Below are 24,800 nucleotides of genomic sequence, written 5' to 3' on the forward strand. Positions count from 1 at the left end.
ACAGCAACTTTCCGTGAAAACTAAATGCCCATTATTACTATAAAAACAAAGCTTGCCAAAGACAGAGAGGGCAGCTGGGTCAGTACTTCCATTGAATTTTGTCAAACTCTATTTTGGTAAATTCATAATCGAACATATTTAATGCTGCATCAAATAGCTTCATTTGGAGAGACAGAGAATGTCTATAAAAAACCACAGAGAGCAGCATATTCCAAGTGATAGCAGTGTTCTGCAGACAAAGAGAATTGAGACTATGGGCCGAGCAGTGGGCGACTCTGTGGAGGATGTGAGGGGACAGCTGGGTCCTGCACGGAAGGACACACAAGAGATAAGAGGCGAGAAAGGCCAGGGGCCAATCTGGAGCCAAGGCCTCTCTTTGGTCCTGACTTACAGTTTAGGGGGTTTTTAGAAAGATGAGGTAATTTTATCTTTCATGCTACTTTTAAGAAGTGCTTTTCTCCTAAATCAGTGAGCTCATGTGAAGCCCCCAAAACATTTAACGCCTTCACAAAGTGAAGTGTATATGCAGCATCTCAAGGTTACTAGGTCTGCACCTTAAAGAAATGCTCCTCAGGATAAACATACCTGGGGCACTAAGCACCACAAGATGCCTTTCTTTACTTCCCTAAGTATCCCTTCTCCAAGGACATCCCCCTCTGCTATTCTAATCCAACTCTTTCTATCATGTCCCTCAATCAAGTCTTTTAAAAATCTAGGTCACCTATTTGTGAGCTATGAAATCACTTTATTAGATAAAATCCCGAAAGTTTTAATGGAATGAGTACATCCCACATTCAGAGAGAGGCCTGTCTAGAAATACTACCTAAGAGACAAGTCCACATAATTGTTCTACTGCTGCTAAAGTCATCACAGGGGGAAATGGACCATCCAAAGGGTTTGGTGTAACAGACTTCCACCAGCTTCTCCTAAATTCTGCAGATCCTTAAAGGGAGTTCTTAGTGTGAGCCATCTTCAGATTCTCATCATGCTTCATTCTATTTTTTTCCATAGTCCCCATTTTGTTTTATTTTTACCCTCTGAATCAAGGTAGCATCTGTCCAAACTCAGTATTTGTCGACAGAAAGGGAAGCGAACTGTTCTCAGTCCTATTCTCTTCCACTCATATGGTGCTTGAATCTCTGTAAGGTCTCTTGCTGAAGGCCAGATGAACATGGGAGAACCCAATCCATTCCTGAATTGCAAGCAGGAGTTTTCCTAGTTTAGCTCTGGCCTACTGAGTGGTTTCTTTCTAAGCCTACTATCTGATGCTCAAGGATGCTAAGCAAATATAGGAAGAAGAATAACATGTTAACATACCCGGCCATGATTACTCTACAAACTGCTCTTTCCTCTGAAGGACTCTATCATACAGGTCATGCTCTATTGCCATCAGTCTTCCCCCTTCCTCCTGCCTACTTTCTGGGAAGCTGTGATGGTGGCAGAGAATGACACAAGAAAGTGGAGATGGCAGAAGTGAAAGCAAATTTGCTGCTCCTTGAGCAGCTCTGTGGGCCACTAAGGAAAAAGGAAGAAGACTGGAAGGCAGACGAAGGAAATGTTTTCGGTAGTAAATATTTTGAAGTGACATGCTTAAAATAACCATGAATTCAACTTAGCAACATCATCTTAATTTTTTTTAATTACACTGACTGTTTTATTATGGAAACTTTAAAAAAATCCCAGCTTAAGTTTACTCAGTGCAAAACAAACACACCAAAGACCTAAGGAGAGTCAAAGTTACCTGAGAATGTGAGTCACAAGCAACATCTGAAGTACGAGGAATGGATAGGAGAAGCTTTCCCGGAGGGGTGGTGTCCACATCACACGAGTGCACTGAAAACACAATTCGTAATGTATGGTCTCTTTGTGAAATTTGTTAAGTAAGACATAGTAATCGAAAGCAGCTATTCATAAACACAAAAAAGTTTTTCACACATAATTTAAATGGTATGTTGGAAAACAAGCTGCTAGGTTTTCCACCAAGAGCAAAACTAAAAAGTGAGAAGGAAACATTATTGAGAGGGAGACACACATGGCATAAGATCTTGTGAAATATTAACACGAATTGTCGACAGCAAATACCAAAAAATTTTAACTAGAGCCTAAAAGGAAAGTAGGGAAAGTACCAGCCAGAAAATGTTCTGCCAAAACTAAAACCATTTCACTGGAATTGGTGTATAAACCAGTTTACTTTGCCCTTCCACTTGAGTTTCAGCAAAACATCCATAACCAATACTTGAAAACTCTTTGCAGTCATCAACATTAGCATTTCTATTCACAATGCTCCTAAAAAAGAGCACTCGATTTCTGTTTTTACTTCTCCTTTGCCCAAACTACCCTGGGCTGTGAAAATTTAAAAGGGGAAGTGGGGTTCAAATACAAAATAACAAAAGTCCTAAAATGTCATGTACCATCTCTACTGAAGAACTCACATCGGGCATAATTAAGTAATGTTGCATCCCATTCTCTCTCTCCCTCTGCCCCTCTCCCTCCACACACACACACATGCACCAAGATAAGTAAAATTAAAAAAAAAAAATAATGTTCCATCCCAATTTTAGCAGTGTAGCGTTTTTCTGCATCTACACTAAATAAATTAATAAGTCTATCTTTTTTTTTTTAATAAGTCTATCTTTTAATTAGAGGAACACTACACTGGATGAAATATAAATAATCTGATATTACCCCAACTAAGCTAGTCACACTAGAAGAAATCACGACATCTTTCAAGTCAAGCAGTTAAAAACTATACGGAATTACAAAGACCATACTGGAAATAAGCCTTTCCTTTATTTTAGCTCTAACTCAGACTATTAAATCTTTCTACTATTGCTATAGAAAATTTGAGCCAATTTACTTCTCTTTTTAACCAAAATTCACTATCCTCTATGAGATTTAACATAAATATTTATAAATGAAGTATACACACAAGAGAATTCTGAAAAAAATTGAAAAAGTCTTTTTTTTTTTTTTTTTTAATTTTTTATTTTTTATAAACATATATTTTTATCCCCAGGGGTACAGGTCTGTGAATCACCAGGTTTACACACTTCACAGCACTCACCAAATCACATACCCTCCCCAATGTCCATAATCCCACCCCCTTCTCCCAAACCCCCTCCCCCCGGCAACCCTCAGTTTGTTTTGTGAGATTAAGAGTCACTTATGGTTTGTCTCCCTCCCAATCCCATCTTGTTTCATTTATTCTTCTCGTACCCACTTAAGCCCCCATGTTGCATCACCACTTCCTCATATCAGGGAGATCATATGATAGTTGTCTTTCTCTGCTTGACTTATTTCGCTAAGCATGATACGCTCTAGTTCCATCCATGTTGTTGCAAATGGCAAGATTTCATTTCTTTTGATGGCTGCATAGTATTCCATTGTGTATATATACCACATCTTCTTGATCCATTCATCTGTTGATGGACATCTAGGTTCTTTCCATAGTTTGGCTATTGTGGACATTGCTGCTATAAACATTCGGGTGCATGTGTCCCTTTGGATCACTACATTTGTATCTTTAGGGTAAATACCCAATAGTGCAATTGCTGGGTCATAGGGCAGTTCTATTTTCAACATTTTGAGGAACCTCCATGCTGTTTTCCAGAGTGGCTGCACCAGCTTGCATTCCCACCAACAGTGTAGGAGGGTTCCCCTTTCTCCGCATCCTCGCCAGCATCTGTCATTTCCTGACTTGTTGATTTTAGCCATTCTAACTGGTGTGAGGTGATATCTCATTGTGGTTTTGATTTGTATTTCCCTGATGCCGAGTGATATGGAGCACTTTTTCATGTGTCTGTTCGCCATCTGGATGTCTTCTTTGCAGAAATGTCTGTTCATGTCTTCTGCCCATTTCTTGATTGGATTATTTGTTCTTTGGGTGTTGAATTTGCTAAGTTCTTTATAGATTCTGGACACTAGTCCTTTATCTGATATGTCGTTTGCAAATATCTTCTCCCATTCTGTCAGTTGTCTTTTGATTTTGTTAACTGTTTCCTTTGCTGTGCAAAAGCTTTTGATCTTGATGAAATCCCAGTAGTTCATTTTTTCCCTTGCTTCCCTTGCCTTTTGTGTTGTTCCTAGGAAGATGTTGCTGCGGCAGAGGTCGAAGAGGTTGCTGCCCGTGTTCTCCTCAAGGATTTTGATGGATTCCTTTCGTACATTGAGGTCCTTCATCCATTTTGAGTCTATTTTTGTGTGTGGTGTAAGGAAATGGTCCAATTTCATTTTTCTGCATGTGGCTGTCCAATTTTCCCAGCACCATTTATTGAAAAGGCTGTCTTTTTTCCATTGGACATTCTTTCCTGCTTTGTCGAAGATTAGTTGACCATAGATTTGAGGGTCTATTTCTGGGCTCTCTATTCTGTTCCATTGATCTGTGTGTCTGTTTTTGTGCCAGTACCATGCTGTCTTGATGATGACAGCTTTGTAATAGAGCTTGAAGTCCGGAATTGTGATGCCACCAACGTTGGCTTTCTTTTTCAATATCCCTTTGGCTATTCGAGGTCTTTTCTGGTTCCATATAAATTTTAGAATTATTTGTTCCATTTCTTTGAAAAAGATGGATGGTACTTTGATAGGAATTGCATTAAATGTGTAGATTGCTTTAGGTAGCATAGACATTTTCACAATATTTATTCTTCCAATCCAGGAGCATGGAACATTTTTCCATTTCTTTGTGTCTTCCTCAATTTCTTTCATGAGTACTTTATAGTTTTCTGAGTATAGATTCTGTGTCTCTTTGGTTAGGTTTATTCCTAGGTATCTTATGGTTTTGGATGCAATTGTAAATGGGATTGACTCCTTAATATCTCTTTCTTCTGTCTTGCTGTTGGTGTAGAGAAATGCAACTGATTTCTGTGCATTGATTTTATATCCTGACACTTTACTGAATTCCTGTATAAGTTCTAGAAGTTTTGGAGTGGAGTCTTTTGGGTTTTCCACATATAGTATCATATCATCTGCGAAGAGTGATAATTTGACTTCTTCTTTGCCGATTTGGATGCCTTTAATTTCCTTTTGTTGTCTGATTGCTGAGGCTAGGACCTCTAGTACGATGTTGAATAGCAGTGGTGATAATGGACATCCCTGCCGTGTTCCTGACCTTAGCGGAAAAGCTTTCAGTTTTTCTCCATTGAGAATGATATTTGCGGTGGGTTTTTCATAGATGGCTTTGATGATATTGAGGTATGTGCCCTCTATCCCTACACTTTGAAGAGTTTTGATCAGGAAGGGATGTTGTACTTTGTCAAATGCTTTTTCAGCATCTATTGAGAGTATCATATGGTTCTTGTTCTTTCTTTTATTGATGTGTTGTATCACATTGACTGATTTGCGGATGTTGAACCAACCTTGCAGCCCTGGAATAAATCCCACTTGGTCGTGGTGAATAATCTTTTTAATGTACTGTTGAATCCTATTGGCTAGTATTTTGTTGAGTATTTTCGCATCTGTGTTCATCAAGGATATCGGTCTATAGCTCTCTTTTTTGGTGGGATCCTTGTCTGGTTTTGGGATCAAGGTGATGCTGGCCTCATAAAATGAGTTTGGAAGTTTTCCTTCCATTTCTATTTTTTGGAACAGTTTCAGGAGAATAGGAATTAGTTCTTCTTTAAATGTTTGGTAGAATTCCCCCGGGAAGCCGTCTGGCCCTGGGCTTTTGTTTGTTTGGAGATTTTTAATGACTGTTTCAATCTCCTTACTGGTTATGGGTCTGTTCAGGCTTTCTATTTCTTCCTGGTTCAGTTGCGGTAGTTTATATGTTTCTAGGAATGCATCCATTTCTTCCAGATTGTCAAATTTATTGCCGTAGAGTTGCTCATAGTATGTTCTTATAATAGTTTGTATTTCTTTGGTGTTAGTTGTGATCTCTCCTCTTTCATTCATGATTTTATTTATTTGGGTCCTTTCTCTTTTCTTTTTGATAAGTCGGGCCAGGGGTTTATCAATTTTATTAATTCTTTCAAAGAACCAGCTCCTAGTTTCGTTGATTTGTTCTATTGTTTTTTTGGTTTCTATTTCATTGATTTCTGCTCTGATCTTTATGATTTCTCTTCTCCTGCTGGGCTTAGGGTTTCTTTCTTGTTCTTTCTCCAGCTCCTTTAGGTGTAGGGTTAGGTTGTGTACCTGAGACCTTTCTCGTTTCTTGAGAAAGGCTTGTACCGCTATATATTTTCCTCTCAGGACTGCCTTTGTTGTGTCCCACAGATTTTGAACCGTTGTATTTTCATTATCATTTGTTTCCATGATTTTTTTCAATTCTTCTTTAATTTCCCGGTTGACCCATTCATTCTTTAGAAGGATACTGTTTAGTCTCCATGTATTTGGGTTCTTTCCAAACTTCCTTTTGTGGTTGAGTTCTAGCTTTAGAGCATTGTGGTCTGAAAATATGCAGGGAATGATCCCAATCTTTTGATACCGGTTGAGTCCTGATTTAGGACCGAGGATGTGATCTATTCTGGAGAATGTTCCATGTGCACTAGAGAAGAATGTGTATTCTGTTGCTTTGGGATGAAATATTCTGAATATATCTGTGATGTCCATCTGGTCCAGTGTGTCATTTAAGGCCTTTATTTCCTTGCTGATCTTTTGCTTGGATGACCTGTCCATTTCAGTGAGGGGAGTGTTAAAGTCCCCTACTATCATTGTATTATTGTTGATGTGTTTCTTTGATTTTGTTATTAATTGGTTTATATAGTTGGCTGCTCCCACATTGGGGGCATAGATATTTAAAATTGTTAAATCTTCTTGTTGGACAGACCCTTTGAGTATGATATAGTGTCCTTCCTCATCTCTTATTATAGTCTTTGGCTTAAAATCTAATTGATCTGATATAAGGATTGCCACTCCTGCTTTCTTCTGATGTCCATTAGCATGGTAAATTCTTTTCCACCCCCTCACTTTAAATCTGGAGGTGTCTTCGGGCTTAAAATGTGTTTCTTGGAGGCAACATATAGATGGGTTTTGTTTTTTTATCCATTCTGATACCCTGTGTCTTTTGACAGGGGCATTTAGCCCATTCACATTCAGGGTAACTATTGAGAGATATGAATTTAGTGCCATTGTATTGCCTGTAAGGTGACTGTTACTGTATATGGTCTCTGTTCCTTTCTGATCTACCACTTGTAGGCTCTCTCTTTGCTTAGAGGACCCCTTTCAATATTTCCTGTAGAGCTGGTTTGGTATTTGCAAATTCTTTCAGTTGTTGTTTGTCCTGGAAGCTTTTAATCTCTCCTTCTATTTTCAATGATAGCCTAGCTGGATATAGTATTCTTGGCTGCATGTTTTTCTCGTTTAGTGCTCTGAAAATATCATGCCAGCTCTTTCTGGCCTGCCAGGTCTCTGTGGATAAGTCAGCTGCCAATCTAATATTTTTACCATTGTATGTTACAGACCTCTTTTCCCGGGCTGCTTTCAGGATTTTCTCTTTGTCACTGAGACTTGTAAATTTTACTATTAGGTGACGGGGTGTGGGCCTATTCTTATTGATTTTGAGGGGCGTTCTCTGAACCTCCTGAATTTTGATGCTCATTCCCTTTGCCATATTGGGGAAATTCTCCCCAATAATTCTCTCCAGTATACCTTCTGCTCCCCTCTCTCTTTCTTCTTCTTCTGGAATTCCAATTATTCTAATGTTGTTTCGTCTTATGGTGTCACTTATCTCTCGAATTCTCCCCTCGTGGTCCAGTAGCTGTTTGTCCCTCTTTTGCTCAGCTTCTTTATTCTCTGTCATTTGGTCTTCTATATCACTAATTCTTTCTTCTGCCTCATTTATCCTAGCAGTTAGAGCCTCCATTTTTGATTGCACCTCATTAATAGCTTTTTTGATTTCACCTTGGTTAGATTTTAGTTCTTTTATTTCTCCAGAAAGGGCTTTTATATCTCTCGAGAGGGTTTCTCTAATATCTTCCATGCCTTTTTCGAGCCCGGCTAGAACCTTGAGAATTGTCATTCTGAACTCTAGATCTGACATATTACCAATGTCTGTATTGATTAGGTCCCTAGCCTTCGGTACTGCCTCTTGTTCTTTTTTTTGTGTTGAATTTTTACGTCTTGTCATTTTGTCCAGATAAGAGTAAATGAAGGGGCAAGTAAAATACTAAAAGGGTGGCAACAACCCCAGGAAAATATGCTTTAACCAAATTAGAAGAGATCCAAAATCGTGAGTGGGGAGAAAGGGGATAAAAAGAGGTTCAAAAAGGAAGAAAGAAAAAAAAAACAAAAAGAAAAGAAAAAGAAAAAAAAAAGAAAAGAAAAGAAAAGAATTTTTAAAAAAAGAAAACACCTAAGAAAAATGTAAAATATATATATATATATATATATTAGATAAACTAGTAAAAAATCATTAAAAAAGAAAAAGGTAACAGTTAAAAAAAAAAATTTTACCCGAAGGCGAGAAAAAAAAAAATGAAAAAGAAAAAATTAAATTAACTGCAAGACTAAAAAAAAATCACAGGAAAAAAGCCATGAGTTCCGTGCTTGGCTTTCTCCTCCTCTGGAATTCTGCTGCTCTCCTTGGTATTGAAACCGCACTCCTTGGTAGGTGAACTTGGTCTCGGCTGGATTTCTTGTTGATCTTCTGGGGGAGGGGCCTGTTGTAGTGATTCTCAAGTGTCTTTGCCCCAGGCGGAATTACACCGCCCTTACCCGGGGCCGGGGTGAGTAATCCGCTCGGGTTTGCTTTCAGGAGCTTTTGTTCCCTGAGCGCTTTCCGTAGAGTTCCAGAGGACGGGAATACAAATGGCGGCCTCCTGGTCTCCGGCCCGGAGGAGCCGAGAGCCCAGGGCCCCACTCCTCAGTGCGCCCTCAGAGAACAGCGCCCAGTTACTCCCGTCTGCCTGACCTCCGGCCGCGCTCCGAGCTCACCGAGCCTGCGACCGGTTCAAGGTAACACGGAGCTGCGAGCTTACTGTCAGCTCTGTCTCTGTAGCCGGCTTTCCCGTTCCAATACCCGCAAGCTCTGCGACACTCAGACACCCCCGATCCTTCTGTGACTCTGCGGGACCTGAGGCCACGCTGACCCCGCGTGGGCTTCGCCCCGGTTTAGCCTCTGGAGCGATGTCCCTCAGCGGAACAGACTTTTAGAAGTCCTGATTTTGTGCGCGGTTGCTCCGCCGCTTGCCGGGAGCCGGCCCCTCCCCCCCGGGGTCTATCTTCCCGTCGCTTTGGATTCACTTCTCTGCCGGTCCTACCTTTCAGAAAGTGGTTGTTTTTCTGTTTCCAGAATTGCTGTTCTTCTTCTCTTCGATCTGCCGATGGATTTTCAGGTGTTTGCAATCTTTAGATAAGCTATCTAGCTGATCTCCGGCTAGCTGAAGCAGTCTCAGCTTGCTACTTCTCTGCCATCTTGACTCCTCCCCGAAAAAGTCTTTTTTGATGTGTATTTGTCGTTGCCGGAACACAATTTTAAAAATCTTTTGGTTCACAAAATTAACTAGAAATTTTAATATGATTGATAGTAGAGATATATAACCACAATTTACAAAGTTATCAATCTCTATGCAAAAATCAAGAAGAGAAAATATTTTAACCCTGAATGTACAATTAGAGAATTTTCTTCATACAGACTGTTCACTCACATTATTTTGTTACCCAATTTCAACCATGTTGCCATCCCTTAGAAATCTGTTTCTTTTAATAGCTGAAAGCACTCAATTCTCTCAAATTCAATGGCACTGTTTGTAAAGTAGGATGAGAAGGCTAAATTACAAAATTGAAACAAAGAGCAAGATCTTTCGCCTCTACAGTGTTAAGAGTGAATGAACGCGAATATGTGAAAGCTTCTCATTGTTTCTCCAATGACACAACATGCTTCACTAGATGTGCTACAAACATAATTGCTGGTTCAGATGACCCCATGTAATCTGAAAACAGTAAACATATTTGCTTTAATCATACCTTAAGTTTCAACAAATAAATATTATAGTTATAATACAGCTCCCTATATAGGTGGACAGTTCAGAACACCAATGCCTTCTAAAGTCATTATCTTGAAATTTAGGAATTAAAGAAGGGAATAAATTACGAACTCCTTCACAAGGCATTACATCACTGTATGAAGCACTCAGGCAAAATACAAGACATTCCTCAATGGTGAAAATGAACTCAATGAAAATCTGACTTTCCTTTAATTGTCCTCTTAGAGTATATGATTTTTAGCACACATTTCAAAGCACTGAATAACGCAGCGGCATAATATTGCCTAGATATGGACAAGAACAAGCTCCTATTGTCTCTTTAGAAAGCCTGAATTTTAAATCATTTACTCGAGAATCAAAAACCAAGGAATTTTAGTAATAGGAAGCTTCATTTGTAAGCTTTACTTTCAAAATAGCTCACTTTTACTATTAGAAATCTATCATAATGTAATATACTTCTCTCCTTAATGTAAAACTAAATAGGGGTATAACTAACTACTGAATTATAAATTATAATTAGCATCAGACAGATCATATTTAAGGTTTGTTCCAAGAGTTCTGACTAGAGTAGACATTTGTAGGATTAGTTATAAATTGCTGTTGGTATAATGTTTAGGTTTAAAACAAATCGTCCCACTTCTGAATGCTATGCAGACTTATTAGTTATAATACTGCTTTACATTCCTTAGTGTTAACTATAATACTCTGTTAAATCTTGAACTTACAAATGCTTTCAAAAAAACATATGTGGCCAACATGAAATTAGAATCTTCAAAAAAGAGAGAAAATGGGAAAAACAAAATATATGAAGAGAAGATATTGGTTAAAATTTTTCCAAAACTGATAAAAACAACAACAACCCATAGAACAAAGATGTTCAGTGAGCTGTCAACGGGGCCCATACAAAGAAGACCAAATCTAAGTTTATTACCATCAAACGAATAAAAAACAAATATAAAAAGAAAGTCTTCAAACCCACCAGAGAAGAGACACTCCACATGCAGAGTGACAATAAGAACAATAACTGACATCTCATTAAACAACGGAAAACAGAAGACAATAGAATGACATTTAAAGTGCTGAAAGGTAAAGATACCAACCTAGAATTCTTACCCAGCAAAAATACACTTCAAAAAATGAAGGCAAAATACAGACATTTTTAGACAGGCAAAAGCTAAGAGACCTTGCTGGCAAGAGATCTTCACCACAATGTTAAATAAAGTTCTTAAGACTGAAGAGAAATTATACCAGATGGAAACCCAGATCAGCAGGACAAAAAATATTACTGAAACCCAAACACAAATATTCAGATGTGAAAGACTAGGTGATAAAAAGGGAGGGAAGTATGCAAGGCAAAGGAGAAAGTGTGTACCAAAGCCCTAAGGAAGGAAAAGGAGTAGTCCTCTCTGGGAACTAGAGAAGGACAGTGGGACTGAAGCAAAGAAAACAGCCCGGACAGCAGTGAGAGACCCAGAGGGGCCCAGGTCATGAAGTGGGCTGTAGGCTAGGCTAGTTCTATTATATTCTAGGTAGTTTTCATCTAAGCAATAGATACATTCTCATCTAAGATCAGTACACTCTTTTTTTTGGGGGGGGGGGGGACTTTTGGAGTTAATTCAAGTTTAGTGTAAATTCACAAATCCATAAGCACACTTCTCAATAGCTTGAATAAATAATGCATCTTGCACTTATACTATGTTCCAAATTAATGTAAAAAATAATTTAAGCCGTATCACTCTTCTACATGTAACCTTCCAATGGCCTTTCCACCTTCTTAAAATGAAACTTACGATGACCAACAAGGACTAGAGAAAAGGCTCCTTCCATATCCCACTTCCCATTATTAACTGGCCTCATTTCTTCCGCTCTCTGCTCCTGTCACAAAAGCCTCCTTGCTGCTCCCCATATAAGCCAGTATTCCCCCACCTTAGGTAGAAGATGGTCCTACCTTCACATGATTATCTACAAAGACAGGGACCTTTGCTTTACTGACTTATCAACAAATCCTAGGCATCTACAAGTACCTGGCATACAGTGAGCCCTCTGTATATACTGTCCTTATTGAGCTGAATAAAAAGAAGAGCTAGAATAAATGTCCTGGCCCAAATGGGACCCTACAAGAAAGTGAAGAAAGAAAGGGACAAAGGGAAGGAGGGAAGAAGAAGAAGAAAGAGAAACAGAGAGAAAGGGAAGAGAAAAAGTTTCACAAATTAGCAAGGAAAGATCTCTGTACTTTTCACTTGTGAAAGATAAACTTTGGTATTATCTTTGAAATCCTGCTTCCCTCATCTGTGCTGAGAGAAGTTTGGAGAGATTACTGGTTAATCAGGAAACTTAGAATCCTGTCCCTGCTTCACAACCTTGACTCAAACACTTAACCTTTCAGTGCTTCCAATTATTATACAAACTGGAACATTATTATTTACTACTTATCTACCATACAAGAACATTCTAAGGATTAATGAGACTCTCTTCAAAGTATTCTAAGAATGGTTTTCCAAATCTTACATAAATAACATAAATATGTCAATAACTAATTAGAAACAAGGACAGTTACATGTACATTATCTCAGTTCAGTTAAAAAATACTTAAGAAACTAATATGGGTCAGAAATATGTTATGGGTACCAAAGAAAGGTTAATTAGATATGCCTCTTTCATATACTACTTAGATTTACTTAGGTTTCAAAAAAAGGGCGGGGGGACTTTCCTCCTCATAAATGTGCCTATCTTTATATCTGTGAGGATATTTTATATAAAACACAATCAATCATGCCTGGTAATAACTTTTCTAAAAATCTCTTCATGAAAAAGGTAAACAAAATTACTTCACGTATAATGAATTTTTAATAGTCAAAAATTAAAGAAAAATATTATATCTCATTTTTTTCCATATACTCCTCTAACTGCTTTCCAGTCGGCATGATAAAAATCCGACAGCATCAAGCCATGGAACATACATCTGATCTTGTAATAAGGAAGGATTTAAAAGGCAGAGCAAAACTTTTAGCATTCCTCTTAGCAATTATTCTCAACAGGGACAGAGTCAACACTTAATAAAAAAAGCTTGATAAGTGAAAACATCAACATAATTTTTATTATGAAATGTATAGCCTCAATATCATCGATCATTACTATGAGCAGTGAGTTCTTTCTTACATCTTCACAGGTTCCAGATTTGAAGGTTTCAACTTCTGTTTTAAATCATTTGATTAATCCCTTTATATTACACATCTTGCAGTTCTTTTGTTGAGGCCAAAATTTTCCCTTATAAAACCATCTGAGTGAAAAGAGTATTTTCAAAAGTACATCATAGTCTATCTTAGACTCAAATACAGAGCGAACTGAATAATGGAAATAGAACTTAAAAGCAAGTAACAACTCACAACTATTTTTTGGTATGTAAAGCACTCAATGGCATGATTAGCATAACTCTCCTAAGAAAAATGGATACCATGTACCAGTCAGTAACCCACCAGCAATTTCAGTGAGTACACTGACACTGGAACAGAGTTCACTAAATGTGGGAATGGGTACTACCACAGCAGATACTTCCCTCATATAAAAATTATAGACTTGGGGCAACATTTTTAAAATTTAGGAAAATAATTGGGTCTCAATCTCACAGTCTGAAAACCAAAATAAATACTAAATTATTTTAGTTACTTAAGTTCTTAACTTATTTTACCCAAAGCTACAGTTTATTCCCTCAATTTTAATGTCTTTACAAATGATCCCTTTTCTACTCGAAAGCTAAGTTACTGATATAAGTATGATTCTTTACTTGACTATTTCAGCAAAACTGAAATTCTAATTCTAATCACATTTAGTCTACCCTCTCCTAACTAGAAAGTGATGTGCAAGCATGTCCAACTTTTGCATCAACATGGATAGGACTGGAGGAGGTCATGCTAAATGATGCTAAATGAAATAAGTCAAGCAGAGAAAGTCAATTATCACATAGCTTCACTTATTTGTGGAACATAAGGAACAGCATGGAGGACATTAGGAGAAGGAAGGCAAAAATGAAAGGGGGGAAATCGGAGGGGGAGATGAACCAATGGACTCCGAGAAACAAACTGAGGGTTTTAAAAGGGAGAGGGGTGGGGAGATGGGTTAGCCCAGTGATGGGGATTAAGGAGGGCACAGATTGCATGGAGCACTGGGTGTCATACACAAACAATGAATCATGGAACACTTCATCAAAAACTAATGATGTACTGTATGGTGATTAACATAATTTTAAAAAGGGAAAAAATTTTAAAAATTAAAAAAAATTGTTTAAATTTCCTAAAAAAATAAAAAATTTAAAGATTTTGAAAAAATAAAACAATAAACCAATTAGCTGAAAGGTATCAAAAAAAAGTCTATCAACCTGAAAATGAACTAAAATAGTCCAAATTTCACTGGTATAAACTGAAAAGACTTTGGTAAGGAATGATGCTCATGCTACATGAGTACCAAAATTATATGAAAAACGTAAGATCAGGAATTGACAGCCTCTAATTTAGACTGAGGGTAACACAGTAGACCTTTCTGCTTCACAAATAGTTGTCATTAAAACTGCAGACCTTGGCTTCAAATTTTTCATCTTTCCTCCAACGTCTCATTGCAAACATTCAAAGCTGCTCCTTTCCTTCACTCTTAAGAAGTTACTTCCAATTTCTTAGGTCATTCTCATAGGATCTGAACCTCCACAAGTTCTGTGTCCATACTACGACATTCAAAAGCATCCACAGTCAAGAAGAGGCAAAAAAAAAAAAAAATCTTTCTTTTCTCTGTAAAAGTCAGACCATGCCATATTGCAATGATTTTTCTCAAATGCTCTAATTTATAAGGCCATTTTAGCTTTAAATTTCTGTGATTCTAAATATTAAGCATGTGTTGGTTCAATATCCATTAGTAATCCACTGAACAATAAAAAAGAAGTTCAACCTTGACTTTACAGTTCAGTTTTAGTATGATTAATCTTAGGCTTTGTAACATGTGCATATTCAAATAGCATACACACTGAGTTTATAAATGCATAAGGATTAATTTACTTCACACAAAACAAGCTGAAGACCTTTCTTCTCTTTCTCTCACACAAGATTTACCATGAAAGAAAACCAGGTAGAGATATATTAATAAAAATTCATTTACAACTATGACTGATACAGTGGAAGGATTTCATTGGTATTCTGAATTTTTATTAGAATTTTATCTAAATTATTAATAATAATATAAGGTAACAGTTACATAATGGTTACTATGTGCCAAACACTCCTCCAGGCACTTTACACTTATGAATTCATTTAAACTCCTCAAAAATCCCATGAGATAAGCACCATCATTACACCCATTTACAAAGCGGAAACTAAGGCAGGTGAGGTTAATGATTTGCTCTGGTCACAGAGCTACCTAACAGCAAAGCCAGGATTTGAACACAAGTAGTTTGGATCCAGAGTCAATATTTTTTACAACAGCGTTCTCTTTAGAAAACCCTTGGATATGTTCAAGTTTACAGGTATAATATAATATTCTAAAAAGGAGACTTAAAAATACAACCAAGTGTAATAAGATGCATTAAAATATAAACATACTATATAGCTCCTACCAAAAAAGTTATTACTACACGAGTAAATTAACTTTATCCATGGTCAACTTATTTCTATTATAGCTAATGTTCACACTTTGAAATTATATAAAGAATTGACGCAGAGCCACTATTACTTCAAATCACTAAGAGATATATTGCATAAAGGATATAATGTTCATGAAAAGTTAAAATAAGTGCTAGTGTTAAAATTTGAATTAAAATAAGACCAAACATTTAAAGAATGCTACCATGGACTACATTTAAATTAAAATTAAAAAAGAAACCTGTAGTTCTGGAGGTATAATCTCCTAAAATTTTTTAAGAATATTTGAAAACAAAGAGGCAACCCACAGAATGGGAGAAGATATTTGCAAATGACAGTACAGACAAAAGGTTGATATCCAGGATCTATAATGAACTCCTCAAACTCAACACACACAAAACAGACAATCATATCAAAAAATGGGCAGAAGATATGGACAGACACTTCTCCAATAAAGACATACAAATGGCTATCAGACACATGAAAAAATGTTCATCATCACTAGCCATCAGGGAGATTCAAATTAAAACCACATTGAGATATCACCTTACACCAGTTAGAATGGCCAAAATTAGCAAGGCAGGAAACAACACGAGTTGGAGAGGATGTGAAGAAAGGGGAACCCTCTTACACTGTTAGTGGGAATGCAAGTTGGTGCAGCCTCTTTGGAGAACAGTGTGGAGATTCCTCAAGAAATTAAAAATAGAACTTCCCTATGACCCTGCCATTGCACTCCTGGGTATTTACCCCAAAGATACAGATGTCGTGAAAAGAAGGGCCATCTGTACCCCAATGTTTATAGCAGCAATGGCCACGGTCGCCAAACTGTCGAAAGAACCAAGATGCCCTTCAACGGACGAATGGATAGGAAGATGTGGTCCATATACACTATGGAGTATTATGTCTCCATCAGAAAGGACGAATTCCCAACTTTTGTAGCAACATGGATGGGACTGGAAGAGTTTCTGCTGAGTGAAATAAGTCAAGCAGAGAGAGTCAATTGTCATATGGTTTCACTTATTTGTGGAGCATAACAAATAGCATGGAGGACATGGGGAGATAGAGAGGAGAAGGGAGTTGGGGGAAATTGGAAGGGGAGGTGAACCACAAGAGACTATGGACTCTGAAAAACAATCTGAGGGTTTTGAAGGGGCGGGGGGTGGGAGGTCGGGGTACCAGGTGGTGGGTATTATAGAGGGCACAGATTGCATGGAGCACTGGGTGTGGTACAAAAATAATGAATACTGTTATGCTGAAAATAAAAAATAAATTTAAAAAAATTATCCAAAAAAAAAAAAGAATATTTGACTTACTACTTCAAGAAGAAACTTGTATTTCTAAAAATACAATTTTGAAAATAGGTGTTGACAACCTACCTCTCCATGATTGAAAAAGAAGCACAACACTGTAACCAGGCCTCCCAATCGGCTGCCGCTGGAAAAGAAGATAAAGAACATAACTCAAAGAACAAAAATCCAGGTCAATCCTAATGAAACCATGAAATAATAGAATATGACATACTTCTAGTTCTACACAAAGTGTTAGCCACACTAGAATTCTACTATGCTTATTTACAAAACAGTTTATTTCCTTTATAGTATCATTAGTCAAAATAAGTTTCATTTTTAAAAAGGCATCTTCCATCTTCAAAATGTACCAAAAAAAGACAGTGAATAAAAAATGGTGACTAGTCATGTTACCAAGCATTGTGCAACCTGACCTTTTTCTTTCTCTCTTTTCTCTTCTTTAGTGCCACATATTTGTGTCCTCTTGCAGTTCCCAAACTATTTTTCTAGGGACACATGATATACATTCAGGAAAGAGGACAGAAGTGCAGAAAAAGTCTTTGTGGTCATAAAGTTAGAAAACACCACACTTGGAAATTCAGAAAGCAAGCCAGCACATTAAAGATGTAATTAATTTGGTATTTCCCAAGACTGAGCCCAAGCTACTTTCCTGTAGAACATGCTTGGAGAACACAGTTTACAAAGTTTCATCTTTCATCTGTTTTTAGAAACGTGCAAAAGAACACAAATATCAAAATACGACTATCAGGCTTCTAACTCTAGCTAAGAAATCACAATGCCATAGTTTGGCTGTCCTAACAAATAAGCCTTCGTTTGCTGGGGTAAGAGTAATGCGGGTCCCCCACTCTCCTCCCACCCTGGCCAGCAGCATCTGGATATAGGGAAGAAAGGCTGCTCTAGGTTTGTTCTGTCATTTCTTTCACTTTGCTCTTGAGATCTTCTACTCTCTTTAACTCATGCTGTTTTCTCATTATTTTACCCAAATATCCTTCCTTCTTTCTACACAAGCATGTGTAGAACATAGACAAGCCAGGGAGGTAACAAGGAATCAGACACAGGCATTCTAGGCTATGCTACTTATTCCAGGGGATGTATAAATGAGGAAACATGGAGGAGATAGAGGAGATGGCTGGGCTAATCCATGCAGAGAGCACACACCCCTTCCGCATCCCTCCCAGCCTCCCAGGAGAGAGGGGGGCTGGTAGTCCCAGCACAGGGGGCCGGTCAGCCTCAGCACAAGACGAGGGGCAAGTCTGCATGTTCAGCAGCAAGTGGTTTATGGAGTTGCCATTTTCCCTACAGAGTCTCCAGCCCCTTGCTGCTCTAGAGAAGAGATGGCAGCGTGAGAAGTTTGAGGAAGGGGGTTGTCTGAAATACCACCTGCATTTAAGGACAGAGGTAACAAGGGAAAACAGAAGGGCTGCGTTAAGGGATTGTGGGAAGCTGGAAGACCACAAATTTATAGGACACTAATGGAACAACTGTGCAATTTTTCTTTACCAATGATCAACCTAGACCAGCACAAATGAAATATAAAGGGGCAAAGAAACGACATTTTGGCCAGAAAATGGCTGAAGTGATGAATCTACAGAAATAAGAGGGACAGATAAAGGAATCAGAAAGTCATACAGGCTGGGAAGCGGAAGACAGGGCTCTCCCCTACGAGGCCCAGCACACCTTTAAAAATCAACCAACAGGCAGGCCAGTACCAGGCTTCACAGCAAGTCATAAGAAATTAGTTAAGTGTGAGTTATGGGTTAAAATAAATAAATAGTAATGTTTTGAACTTATGTCAATAAGAGAAAAGTGCAAAGGTCTATGTATTTTTTTTTAAGATTTATTTATTTGACAGATGGAGATTACAAGTAGGCGGAGAGGCAGGCAGAGAGAGAGGGGGGAAACAGACTCCCTGCTGAGCAGAGAGCCTGCCTGAGGCGAGGCTCGATCCCAGGACCCTTGGATCATGACCCGAGCTGAAGGCAGAGGCTTTAACCCACTGAGCCACCCAGGCGCCAGGTCTACGTATTTTAAAAATTGTTCTCCTCATTGCCACCCTTCTCTCAATCCTATTCATCCAAGATAATCAATAACATTTGTGTGTGTCCACCTGCCCAGATCTTTCTCTATACCCATATATTAATGTGATCACGTTATTAACACCTCCTTGAAATTTATTCCTTTTCTAATTCATCGATTATGAAGATTATTCCTTTTTTTAAAATATTTTATTTATTTATTTGACAGAGATCACAAGTAGGCAGAGAGGCAGGCAGAGAGAGAGGGGAAGCAGGCTCCCCGCTGAGCAGAGAGCCTGCCTGAGGCGGGGGCTCGATCCCAGGACCCTTGGATCATGATGCGAGCTGAAGGCAGAGACTTTAACCCACTGAGCCTCTCAGGTGCCCCTATAAAGATTATTCCTAATCAATACATGTAACCCAAGACATCCTTATTAATAGATGTCAAACATTGCATAGGACAAATACTACATACTACAATTTGTTCAGACCTTTCCCTATTACCAAACATATAGGTATTTTTAAATTTCTTACTATTACAGAAACATGTTAAAATAAATATCCTTGTACATGTAAATATTGGTATTTTTATTCCTACAGGACAGACCTAACTGGGAGACTGCCAAATCAAAGACTGTGAACCAGAAAATGCCATACCAGTCCACACACCCTCCCCACCCACAGTGTATGAGGTGTCTGCTTCTCCAGAACACAACATCTGATGTGTCCAGACCCTTTTATATTTTGCCCACTGGGTAGGCGGAAACTTTTTTCTCACTGTTATTTTGATTTGTACCTCTTGCCTACTAGCATGGGGCATCATTTTTATGGGTTTTGGGGACAATGTGCATTTTCTCTTTTGTGAACTGCCTGTTGACATTCTTGTCCAGATCATCTTGTCCAGATCATCTATGGAAAGATTAAGGGTATCAATTTTTTGACTGTTATATGTGTGATTAAGTCTTTTGATATAAGTTGTGGTGTATTCTGCCAAAAAGAAATTTTAAATTTTATGTTGTTAAATGTCAATATTTTCCTTTATTTCTCCTATATTCCTTGTTTTGTCTGTGATGATATTTCCTACCTCAAAATGACACAGTGTTCTAAATCTTCTAGTATCATTGTATTTTACATTTAAATCTCTCACCCACAGAATGTATGTATAAAGCCCTAATTTTGTCCTCTTTGAAACAGATAGCCAATTATGCTAACACCATTTATCAAATAAACATTCCTTTTTCCAGTGTAATGAAATTCAGACTTTATCATACATTAATTTCTCACAATACTAGAATCTGTTAATTCCAGTCAATTGATTTAATTCTATATCAAAATATTTTCATTTCTGTAATATTAACATATGATAAGGAAAATTCTCCACCCCTAAGTATTCTAACATTTTGTTTTATTTTTTTATTAATATATAATGTATTATTAGCCCCACGGGTACAAGTCTGTGAATCGCCAGGTTTACACACTTCACAGCACTCACCACAGCACATACCCTCCCCAATGTCCATAACCCTACCACCCTCTCCCTACCCTGCTCCTCCCAGCAACCCTCAGTTTGTTTTGTGAGATTTAAGAGTCTCTTATGGTTTGCCTCCCTCCCAATCCCATCTTATTTCACTTATTCTATTCCTACCTCCAAACCCCTCACGTTGCTTCTCAACTTCCTCATATCAGGGGGATCATATGATAATTGTCTTTCTCTGATTGACTTATTTCACTAAGCATAATAGCGTCTAGTTCCATCCACATCATCACAAATGGCAAGATTTCATTTCTTTTGATGGCTGCATAGTATTCCATTGTATACGTATACCACTCTTCTTTATCCATTCATCTATTGATGGATATCTAGGTTTTTTCCATCTAACATTTTTTTTAATTTTATTTATTTTTTAAATTTCTTTTCAGTGTTCCAGAATTCATTGTTTATGCACCACACCCCAGTGCTCCATGCAATACGTGCCCTCCATAATATCCACCACCAGGCTCACTCAACCTCCCACTCCCTGCCCCTCCAAAACCCTCGGATTGTTTTTCAGAGTCCACAATCTCTCATGGTTCGTCTCCCCCTCCAATTTCCTCCAACTCTCTTCTCCTCTCCATCTCCCCATGTTCTCCATGTTATTCCTTATGCTCCACAAATAAGCAAAACCATATAATTGAATCTCTCTGCTTGATTTATTTCACTCAGCATAATCTCTTCCAGTTCCATCCATGTAGATACAAAAGTTGGATATTCATCCTTTCTGATGGAGGCATAATACTCCATTGTATATATGGACTACATCTTCCTTATCCATTCATCCATCGAAGGGCATCTTGGTTCTTTCCACAGTTTGGCGACTATGGACATTGCTGTTATGAACATTGGGATACAGATGGCCCTTCTTTTCATGACATTTGTACCTTTGAGGTAAATACCCAGTAGTGCCATTGCAGGGTTATAGAGAAGCTCTATTTCTAATTCCTTAAGGAATCTCCACACTGTTTTCCAAAGTGGCTACACCAACTTGCATTCCCACCGACAGTGTAAGAAAGTTCCCCTTTCTCCACATCCTCTCCAACATGCGTTGTTTACTGTCTTGTTAATTTTTATTCTAACGTTTTTTAGGTAATTCTAACCAGTGCCCCCTCTCACACACAAAACACACACAAAAAAGTGCTGTTTTTTTAATCATAAGGTCATTAAATTTATATATAATTTTGGAAGAACTGTCATTTATGTGATGGTAATTCTGCCCATTCAGTTGGATAGTATGTCTCTCTCCATTTATTCAATTCTATTTCTTTAAATAAAAATGTATGGAGAAGCAATACAGCCACCAGATATCTAGAGCTAAAACTTCTAAAAATATGGGGATATGATAAAATCTGATCATAGTATAGTATTTTAACACTTTCAGACTTTGGCAGGTCATATAAGCTAAAGAAAACATACTAAGGATTTGAATGAGATCATCAATAAACTCAATTTTATAAATCTATATATAGTACTTTGATCATACAGAGAATATACATGATTTGTATAGCATCTGGAACACCTAGCTGGAAAGACTCCTCATTCTCTGGTTATAATCCAAAAACAACCTACACAAGAGAGACTGAAAAACAACAACACTTTGAGAAATTAATATAAAATTCCCTTTTAAAAATGCCCTGAATGGAAAAAGATTCAAAATTGAAATTTTAAAGATCAAAAAAAATTTTTTTAAAGATTTTATTTATCCATTTGACAGATAGAGATCACAAGCAGCTAGAGAGAAAGGAGGAAGGAAGCAGGCTCCCTGCTGAGCAGAGAGCTCGACGTGGGGCTTGATCCCAGGACCCTGGGAACATGACATGAGCTGAAGGCAGAGGCTTTAACCCACTGAGTCACCCAGGCACCCCCACAAGATAAAAAATTTTTTAATGGCAGAGTAAAGAGAGGGACAGGGATAAAAAGAGGACAAGTACAGAAAAATCCCAAGTCCAATTTCCCAACCAAATCTCATGATGGGGTCTGCTCAAGAAGTCTTCGATCCATACTCGAGTGCCATGTGACCTGTGGCGCTCTGGGACTGGACATTTTCCCAATGGTAGAATCAGTGTGACATCATTCTCTTTTCACTAAATAACTGCCAGATAGGTCATGGCCCAGCATCTTCCACAAACACAGACAGCTTTGCTTACCTAACCAGGGAGGCAGATTTTCTGGTATACTTTCATGCCCTGCACAGCTAGGAGGGGAGAACAAAGTTTGCTTATCTACAATAAATATCTGACTTATGATCATTTTGAAATGGTGTGACTTAAAATAACTCTAAAATAGCGTCCCCAGCATTTTACCTCCTTTCCCTCCAATCCTTATAGACTAGCACATAGGTCATTTTATTTTGCTAAACAGAAAAATGTAATAATCAGAAAACTTAAGACTGATTTTTTTTTCCCATTATAGTTCATCAGTTGATATTTCAGCATTCCCTAGTGGTTAAAAAAAGAAGATTCTTCTGCAATACTACCACCATCAGAAAATATGAAAGCTCCCATTGTGCAAATTTTAAAATAGTCTAAGTTTGCACATTTACTCATTCATCTCATTCACCTTTTGAGCCTCAATTTCCTCAGGTATAAAATGAAGGGGCAAAAGATCTTAAAAAAATTTTCAATTCTGACATTTAATAATTTACAATTCTCTTCTTTCTCACATCTCTAAGTATCATGGATTCAAATCAATCATCATATTTTGGCAGGCTTGGTTAATCACTGATACTTGTACCTCGATTTACCAAAAAAAAATCACAAAATGTATAAAGTTCAACATTCAAGGAGAAAAAGTAATCAAGATTACTTCAGAATGTTATTAAATAAATCTTGGAGTGAGTTAAATTAAATAACTTCTGCTGCGTGAATGCTAATACAAGAGAAAATGAGAGAATAATGTAGAAATAATTGAATTAAGAGAATTCCAGTCTCAAGTTTGAAAGGTAAGGCACAAGCACCTTGCTAGCCAGATGAAAAAATGCCCAGCAGACCTGCTGAGAGCTAAGCCTCTTCCCCTAAATTCACACATGGATCCACTGGCTTCTCTAGAGCATAAAAGAAAGCTGCAGAGAGTACAGGTAAGGAATAAGAATGACATCAGGAAGGCAAGAAAAGGTCTCAGCTTAGTCCTTCTAGTCTAATTAAGTACTTCTAGTCAACTAATTAAGGCCTTTAATTTAACTCTTTGTCCGCCAGGGCCAAGAAACGGAAGATTTTATTTACTAGACTGTGAACTTCCCAGGTCATCATCATAGCATTCACAGTGCCTAATACTGGGCGTGAGCCTTGTCTATGGCACAGAGTCAAAAGGTATTTCAGCAGTAAATGAAAACATGAAAACTACCCAACCAAAAGTAGGCTGGCATTCCTTTTTGAGGAGAGGGGACACTGTCAGACAAACACACCACACTTCTCATCACTGCCATCCTTGATCACTGCCCTGGACACACTACCTGCTCATCATCAGAGCCATGGGTTCAGTGGAGTGTCTACTGTGACCCAACCACCACACTGCTTGACTCCCCATCCAGACCTACTACTGTGCCCTCAAGAACCTCCACTGCATGGGGAACAACTTCCTTCCAGGAAACCTTGGCCTCTACTCAGATGCTTCCTTCTCCTCCTACCATGAAACCTTACCCTCCTCTGAGAAGTTTCCCTTCCTCATGGCACCATGCACCTATATGGCTCAAGGCCCAGAGATAAGGCTAAAGCTTCCTCTTTGCTACTTTCAGACCTCACCTGGGACCCTTCATGAAAGCCTACTTCTCTGAGCTCATTTCTCTCACTTGCCTCCTCACAGAAGTTCTCTCCTAGTACTCCAGCTTGTTCTCCATAATTCACAGCTGTTCTCCTTTGTCAAGGGCATGTCTAGAGTCTTAACTCACAGAGTCAGGGTCCAGGGTCCCCTGTTCCTCTTCTCCATTCCCTCTAATGCACTGAGGTGGCTTTTTGAGAACTTTCTAATGATCCTTTTTATGAGCTTCTCTAGACTTAATGTCTGCTGCTCTGTATCACTGTGACCACTCAGATCTGTCTCTGATCTCTTCCTCCTCTTGAATATTTACCTTTCTCTGTCTCCACTCTTCTCCACAGCTTCTCAGCTCTTGTCAGAAAAGCCTGCCCATTCTTTTGTAGACACAGCTAGTCATCAGAAAATGCCTTTTCTTCCACAGGAGGAACCAAGCAGTCACAGAGCATAATGTATTCATCTTTTGATTTTCTACTCTATTGTTTTCTTTGGTCATTGAAAGTTCATGCTTCTTTGATACCAGAAATAATTTTTTTAACTGTATTTTTTAAGAGATTTTATTTATTTTGTTTATTTGACAGACAGCGATCACAAGTAGACAGAGAGAGAAAGGTGGAAGCAGGCTCCCCACTGAGCAGAGAGCCAGATGCAGA

The 24,800-nt window shown here is 38.2% G+C and overlaps 1 protein-coding gene across 4 annotated transcripts in view; it reads right to left on the reverse strand.

The window, feature by feature from the left end:
- The window catches only part of DPY19L1 (dpy-19 like C-mannosyltransferase 1), a 99,892-nt gene that overhangs the window by 40,624 nt on the left and 34,468 nt on the right, over window positions 1-24,800 (reverse strand). For all 4 annotated transcript variants that reach the window (XM_059171537.1, XM_059171536.1, XM_059171538.1 and 1 more), the window contains exons 7-8: window positions 16,918-16,975; window positions 1,742-1,833 (exon numbers count right to left, since the gene is read on the reverse strand). In XM_059171537.1, coding sequence (XP_059027520.1) covers window positions 1,742-1,833; window positions 16,918-16,975 — 150 coding nt within the window. The remainder of the gene's footprint in view (window positions 1-1,741; window positions 1,834-16,917; window positions 16,976-24,800) is intronic.

The sequence above is a fragment of the Mustela lutreola genome, chromosome 4, assembly GCF_030435805.1.
Source record: "Mustela lutreola isolate mMusLut2 chromosome 4, mMusLut2.pri, whole genome shotgun sequence".
NCBI lineage: Eukaryota > Metazoa > Chordata > Mammalia > Carnivora > Mustelidae > Mustela > Mustela lutreola.